We start from the raw sequence: 8049 nt of genomic DNA, 5'->3' as shown, positions 1-8049 counted from the left end.
AGGAAACGAGCTGGGGGACAAGGAGCCCCGTGCTTTGTAAATCTGAAGTCTGGCTGTAGGATACCAGGGCATCTCACACGTGGAGGTGCTGGGTGTTTGCCCCTCCCCCTCAAGCTCATCTGCCGGAGCTTAGGGACCGCTTACATCCTGGGGCCCTGCCCTCTGCCAGGCTTCTCCGAGGGGCAGGACACTCCACTGGGGAACTTCCTGGGCATGTTCTTTTCTCCTACAAATCTGAGAGCACAGAAGATGCAGCTGGCCGGCTTCCTGCTCCTCCTTCTGGCTGGACGATTGGTCCTTTCTCAAGGTCAGCTGCATCCCAAGCACTACGGCCAGGGTCATGCCCACCGCCCCCATCAGGCTTCCAGCACAGGTGAGCTTCTCCAGCCTCAAGACCACCCCAGGCATCACCATCTTTGCCCGCGGCTTCCACCACCTGATGGCTTCCCAAGCCCCCAGGGGCAGTATCCTCTTCTCCCCTCTGAGCATCTCTGCAGACTAGCTATGCTGTCCCTGGAGGTCAGCTCACACAGCAGGACTCAGATCCTGGAGGGTCTGGGCTTCAGCCTCATGCAGGTATCAGAGTTCAACAGCCACCAAGGCTTCCAGAACCTTCTGCACACTCTCTACCTCCCAGGCAACAGGCTGGAGATATGCATGGGCAGCGCCTTGTTCTTGAGCAACTGCTTCTTCCAAGATTTCTCAAGGAGTCCGAAACCTTCTATGAGTCTAGACTCTTCTGTAGCAACTTCAAAGATTGTGAGCGTGACCCAGCTAATCAACCACTACCTTAGGGAGGAAACTCGGGGGAAGATTGTGAATTTGGTCAGCAAGCTCAATGCCGATACTATGATGTTGTTGGTGAATTATGTGTACTTCAAAGGTCAGTGTGTTGGTGAATCCCACGTCTTCCCTTTCCTCCTAACTTATTGAAGGCTCACATGTCAAAGAGAAACTCCTCAAAACAGAAAGTGTTGATGGATGGATTGAGGATGGATTGAGTCTGATAAATTGAGCAGCCTTCAGGAAATTTAATGTTAGAGCATCAGATATTTAAGTTTGTGTAATATTAAGATTTCCATCCCTTCATACTTTTAGACAGGTTTTCTTATTTATTTTTTTTAATATGTATGTGTGACAAACATCTTCTGAATTCATATCAAAGCTTTACCCCTTACCAAGAGTGCAAATCCATCAGACTGTTTGCTTGAAGTGAGGATATGAGTCCCTGCTTCAAGTTTTGTTTCTAAGGATCAAATGATGTCACATATTTATATATTCCTTATAGGAGGGCCTGAAGGGATTGGCAAGCTTTAGGTCCCAGCCAAATCCAACAGACCACCTGTTTGTGTAAATAAAGTTTTATTGGCATATAGCCACACCCACTCATTTATGTATTATCTCTGACTGCCTTTGCAAGACAGAGATTAACTGTTGCTACTGAGACAGAATGACCTGAAAAGCATAAAATATTTACTTTCTGGCCCATTGCAGAAGAAGATTGCAGATCTCTGAGCATTAGACATGCTCAATAAATAGAGCATTTGTAATTACTCTAATGACAACAATTTTGATTACCTTTAAAAATACATAAAAGTATAAAAATATAATACAAAGTATAAAAATATAATACAAAGTATAAAAATACATGGAAGTATAAAAGCAAAAACGGAAGTTGTCCATAATCTTACCTTCCTGAGTGAACCAGCATTATCTAGCCTAATTCCTTCCACTCTTCTATTTACACACATATGTTGATAGGGTTGAAATCACAGGTGGGGACAGTTTTGTACAGTGCGTATCACTTAGGGTGCCATCCAGGGAGCAGAGTCAGCATAAGTGTTAAGAGAAAGAGGATTGTCATAGGAATTAGACCTGGTGTATTTGTGGGAGGGACTGGGGAAGTGAAGATCTGGGGGAAGAACTTGGAGGGACAGAGAAAAAGTCACTGGAGCTGGTGGACAAGTTGGAACTTCTCGGGAAGTCTGTATGCCAGCTGGGCACATCCAACCACCAGATTGGTTCCACATAGGGGGAGCTTGGGAAGAGGCCCAGGCCGTGGTCTGGGGACACAGTTGGGCACCATGGAGGAGCTGGACATTGAACTTGGAGGAGAGCATGGGTGTCTGCAGCGTATACCTCCTCTGGTCTGTCCATCATCTCGTCTGCCTTCAGCGGATGATGGCTGCTTCACATCTGACTCCCAGTCTCACGCTGTGACCACCTGGAATCTACAGGAAACACATTCTGGGAAACAGTCCCAGACTAATAATTCAGCCAAACTGGTCATTGCTTGCATTTTACATGTAGAATTTTTACACACCATTGAAAATTAAGAAAAAAAATTATAAATTCTGCAATAACTATAAACCCACAGGAAGTTGCAGAGTTGTGCGGAGAGGTCCCGTGTACCTTTCACTCATGTTCCCCTGGATAATGTCTTACATTTGCTGTTGTTGTTTAGTTGCTCAGCTGTGTCTGACCCTTGGATTGTAGCCCGCCAGGCTCCTCTGTCCATGGAGTTTCCCAGGCAGGAATACTGGAGTGGGTTGCCACTCCCTTCTCCAGGAAGACCCAAGTCTGAACCTGCATCTCCTGCATTGCAGGCAGATTTTTTTTTTACCACTGAGCCACCCAGGGAAGCCCAATCAACATCTTACATAATTGTATACAGTTGCAAACCAAGAATTTATTTATAAATTTTATTTTATTTATAAAAATAAATAAACTTTATTCCGACGTTATCAGTTTTCACATGCACTCGTGTGTGTGTGTGTGTGTAGTTTTATGCTATTGAAAAATTTAATTAGATCTCATTTTAGTGGCTGCACAATATTCTATTAACTCCATTCCATTGAAAAAATAATATAATTTACATGCATAATATACACTCTGGCCAGAAATAGTGAAGTTTTTGGAGCTCTCTTCCTGTAAGAGACCTCTTTCCCATTGGGTTAGTGCTCGTGGCACAAAGCAGAAGGCTTTCCAGAAATAGACAGGAAATAGCTTGCCCTCTGACACATTTGCCCATTACCTTGGGGATATAAATGTAGCCCTAAGCCCTTGGTCTTGGTCACATGGTGTGAAGAGTAGAATGACTGTGGCTTATCTTCAAAAATGAAAAGTACCTAGGAGAAAACAAACCAAAGATGTGCAGCATCTTTGTAGATAAAACTATATTAAGAGATACTGAAGTAGGCAAACAAAAATAAAAGTATACTGAGTTTATGAATAAGGAGACTTAACGTGCTAAAGATGTCAGTCCCCCACCAATTGATCTAAATTTTTTACTGTAATCCCAACAGGTTTTTTGGTAAATTTTTGTTTATTTGTGGCTGCACTGGGTCTTCACTGCTGTGCACAGTCTTCCTCTAGTAGGTGAGGGCTACTGTCTGGTTGCAATGTGCAGGCTTCTCACTGAGGAGGCTTCTCTTTGTTGCTGAGCATGGATGGTAGTGTGCGAGGGCTCAGTAGTTGAGACACATGGGCTGAGTTGCTCTACAGCACATGGGATCTTCCTGGACTACAGATTGAATCTGTGTTCCCTGCATTGGCCGATGGATTCTTAACCACTGGACCACTAGGGAAGTCCCCTAACAGCTTTTTAAAAGACTATTTTTGGTGCCAGGTAACAAGTTGATTCTAAAATGTTTATGAGAGAGCAAAGGGACAAGAATAACTAAAAAGGGAGAACCTGCCTGCTGGGAAGCAAGGCCGGTTATAAATATATTTTAATTTAGACTGTGAGGTACATGTAGACCAAGGGGACAGAATAGAAAGGCTGGAATAGAACCCAGAAGTGGCCCCTTGGATATACAAACATCTGATATTTGACAAAACTTGCATGATAGAATATTGAGAAAAAGGATAGATTTTTTTTTTTAAAGTGGGGTAGGGACAGTACCCTCATGGGGAAAAAAAAATGATTTTGTACGCCTCCCTCCTACTGATAATAAGCATTCATTCCAGGTGACGTAAAGTCCTAAATGCAAAAGGTAAGAGCAATGCTTGTAGCTGATGGAGGGAAGTATCTGCAGGACCTGGAGGTGGGAAAATATCCCCAAGCAGGACACAGAGATCTAACCATAAAGGAAAAAACTGATATGCTCACTGCATTAAATGGAGAATTTCAGTCACCAAAGCAGACCATTATGAGAGTGAAAAGACAAGTCAGGGAGGAAGAAAACACATTGACAACATACAGAATCGATAGACAAGTAGTGTTCAGAGAACTGCAAATCACTAAGAAACAGCCCTATAGAAATATGGGTCAAAAACATGACCTGGCACTGAACTAAAATCAAAGAAACAACCCCCTACCAAAAATAAAAAAAAATCTGCATGCTTGTGCTAAGTCGCTTCAGCCGTGTCTGACTGTGCGACCCTATGGACTGTAGCCCTCCAGGCTCCTCTGTCCATGGGGTTCTCCAGGCAAGAATACTGCAGTGGGTTGCTATGCCCTCCTTCTGGGCATCTTCCTGATCCAGGGATCAAACCCGCATCTCTTATGTCTACTTGCATTGGCAGGCGGGTTCTTTACCACTAGCACCAGCAGTTGATCCGTAAACACACAAAAGATTACTGAATCTTATTTTAAACTGAGAAAGGGCATGTCTGAACTAGCACTACACAAACACCAGGTTGACAAAATTAAGTCCAACAATTTCAAGTAATTGGTGAAGACATGAAAAGATCTTGCTGGTATCCTCTTGGGTCTCTTACTTTAGAATCTTTCTGAGCCCCCAGATCCATGCCCCAGGCAGGTTGGGTGTTGAACGGATGGGATGGTAAGGTAAGGGTCTGGAGTGATGGTTGGGGGAATGTGTTTCTTGGATGGAGGTTGGGCTTGTTGGTCCACAGATGCCTGGTACCCTCTTCCCTTCTTCCCTCCAACTCTGGGAGAAACCATTCATCCCTTCTTTGACCACTCCCCACGACCTCTATGTTGGATGAGGACACCACCGTCAAGGTGTCTATGAAGCTGCAGGATACCCAGCTCCACTGGTATCTTCACAACAGGTAACTTGCTCTGCTTGGTGTTGTGGACGGATTATCAAGGAAACATAACAACCTTCTTTATCCTTCCTGACCGAGGGAAGATGGAACAGGTGGCAGAGGTTTTGACTCCGAAGATACTAACAAGATGGAACAACTTGCCCTGGAAGAGGTAATCCATCAGGGCATGGTGCAGGCTGAGTCTTCACTGTGAACCCTTCCAACGAAAGCCAGTGCCCCAAATTGGCAGGAGGGATCACCAAGTTATGGAAGAAGTCTTATTTTCTCCAAGACTTTCCATGGGTTTCCTTAAATAAGGATTGACAATATTGTATCTAAATTTTGCCCTTATCAGTGAAAAGAGAATCAGACTAGGAGTTAGGAATCCTGGGTTTAGATGTAGTCCTTGTACTACCCACTCCAGTATTCTTGCCTGGGAAATCCCATGGATGGAGGAGCCTGGTGGGCTACAGTCCATGGCATCACATAAGAGTTAGACAAGACTAAATAACAACTTGTACTGCACAAGTCTGGGCTGAAGAGACACCTGCTCTCTGAGGGTCCACCTTGTGCAATGAATGAGTAGATTTCTGGTCAAGATGCTGACCATTCTGCTATAGAGGCATTAGGAAAACCCCACCCACCCACCCCAGGAAGTAGCAAGGAAGCTTTCAAATCACCCTGAGGATATGAGGAGGAAAAGTCTTCAAACACACATGAGAAAAGGACCTCAGGTCATGGCCATATGGGGTCACACACAACTCATGTGGTAGAGGAATTCTATCCAAAGAAATCACTGGTTCCAAACAGGTGAAAACCATGGGGTCCCATCAGTTCAGTTGCTCAGTCCAATTCTTTGTGACCCCACGGACTGCAGCACGCCAGGCTTCCCTGTCCATCACCAACTCCTGGAGCTTGCTCACACTCACGTCCACTGAGTCGGTGATGCCATCCAACCATGTCATCCTCTGTCGTCCCCTTCTTCTGCCTTCAATCTTTCCCAGCATCAGGGTCTTTTCCAATGAGTCAGTTCTTAGCATCAGGTGGCCAAATTATGGGAGTTTTAGCTTCAGCATCAGTCCTTCCAAAGAATATTCAGGACTGATTTCGGCCCCATCAGAGACAAAGGCAAAACTGCCACATAAGGAGACCTGTATCTCTAGGCACGTGTGCAGAAAACAACCTCTGCTTAGAAGAGTTGCCATAGGAAGGAGGCCCTGAAGACGGCAGACCCTGGGGTCAAAGGAGCCTGGCTTTAAGCCGCTGGGAGCACTCACTGAGGGCATGGCACAGAACTCTGATGGAGTGAGGGTAGGGAGTGAGTGCCCTCGAGAAGAGCCCAGCCCGGATGGGACCCCTGGCTAGTTCAAGAGTCCAGTGTTTTAACCCAGTGCTTCTTTCAGCTATTTTTACAGGAAGCTCAAGTTGTATCTCCCAAAGTTCTCCATTTCTGGCTCCTGTAACTTAGATCAGATTTTGCCCAAGCTGGGCATCACAGACCTGTTCTTTCAGCAGGCTGACTTGTCTGGCATCACAGAATAGCTAAACCTGCGGGTGTCCAAGGTAAGTCATCCATGGGTGTCAACCCCTGGAGACCTTGGAGGGGAACTTCTACCTCTTGGAAGGTGCTGGATGCTGGGTGCTCTCCCGGTCACCATGTGAAGTCTCAGTGCCTGAGTTTTACTCAATAATCCATGGGCATAGGGAGCCAAGAACTAATCCACCATGTGCTGGGTGTGGTGCTCCATACTGGGAATCCGGGAGCCACTAGGTCCCTGCCCTCAGAGAGCTGTCCCAGTCAAGTCATAGATGCTGGCAACAAAGAGTGACAAATGCAATGACAGAACAGAGGAAGGATGCAGATGAGGCTGGGTTGTTCCATAAATTTCTTAGGTGAAAAAAAGGGACCCGTGATCTCAGTTACGTAAGATAAAGTTGTGCTAGAGGGTAGAGCCTTGGGTTTGAGGGTTCAAGTTCCAGTTCCGCCTCTTATGACTTTAAAAGGTTAACCAGCCTCTGGATTTATCTTCCTCATCTGTAAAACAGACATAAGACATTGACATCATAGGATGGTTAAGGAGATTTAAAAGAGTGTAGGCACACAGTATGTGTTCAATAAATGATCGCAATCACCGTTGTGTAAATAAGGGATCTTCAGCTCAACGACCCTCCCCGAGGTGTAGAAATTCCTGCTGTGTTTTCTCAACAAATGACTTTGGTCTTCTGTGGTCTCTGGTCCCTCCAGGCTTCCCTAAGCCCTGACACACGCTTTCTGGTGGCTCAGATGGTAAAGAGGCTGCCTGCAATGCCCTGGGTCAGGGAGATGCCCTGGAGAACGGAATGGCAACCCACTCCAGTGTTCTTGCCTGGAAAATCCCATGGATGGAGGAGCCTGGCAGGCTACAGTCCATGGGGTCTCAAAGTGTTGGACACGACCGAGTGACTGACACACACATGCTCTCTCAGAGCTAACACTCGTCATTTCCCTTTCAGAGCTTCCGCAAGGCCATCCTGGAGGTGGGTGAAGTTGGCACCCAGGCTGCAGTGGTCACCAGCAGTTCTGTCACCTTTTGGTCCCGGGACAATCGCCAAGCCCTTTGGTTGAACTGGCTCTTCCTTGTGGTGATCTTTTCCGCCAATGCCCAGAGCATCCTCTTTCTGGGAAAAGTGGTCAACCCCACAAAACCATAGCCCTCCCAGGGCTGGCTTGTCTGTTACAAGCAGGAGGATGTAGCCTGGAGGGCTAGGCCTAAGCATCTCTGGGCTTGGAGTGGAGGATGCAGAAGAGGCTGAGGATCTGGGACAGAAGTTGTTGGTGAAGGATGCGGGTGGTATCTGATGGGTGTGGACTGGACATCCAGCTCCGCAGGGCTGTGTCATCTCAGACAGACCATCTAACTTCTTTGAGCAGGTTTCTACCCTGGAAAATGGGAGAAACATCCACCACCATCCCCACCGCCCAGGGTAGTTATACAGATTGAACAAAATGACGGCCACGGGGAGGCCAGCTCAGTGCTTTCCATGTAGGGGATACTCAGTCAACGCACCCCTTTC

General features: G+C 46.3%; 1 protein-coding gene across 1 annotated transcript; it reads left to right on the top strand.

The window, feature by feature from the left end:
- The first annotated feature begins 249 nt into the window (after positions 1–249).
- SERPINA4 (serpin family A member 4) lies at positions 250–7686 on the top strand. Its single transcript, XM_043489283.1, is given in 10 exon segments — positions 250–377; positions 379–494; positions 497–682; positions 685–757; positions 759–884; positions 4893–4947; positions 4949–5020; positions 5022–5167; positions 6399–6558; positions 7489–7686. Coding segments are annotated over 10 exon segments (1260 nt in total).
- Positions 7687–8049: the final 363 nt, after the last annotated feature.

The sequence above is a fragment of the Cervus canadensis genome, chromosome 17 (assembly GCF_019320065.1).
Source record: "Cervus canadensis isolate Bull #8, Minnesota chromosome 17, ASM1932006v1, whole genome shotgun sequence".
NCBI classification, from domain to species: domain Eukaryota; kingdom Metazoa; phylum Chordata; class Mammalia; order Artiodactyla; family Cervidae; genus Cervus; species Cervus canadensis.
This window is presented reverse-complemented; position numbering and strand designations above follow the sequence as displayed.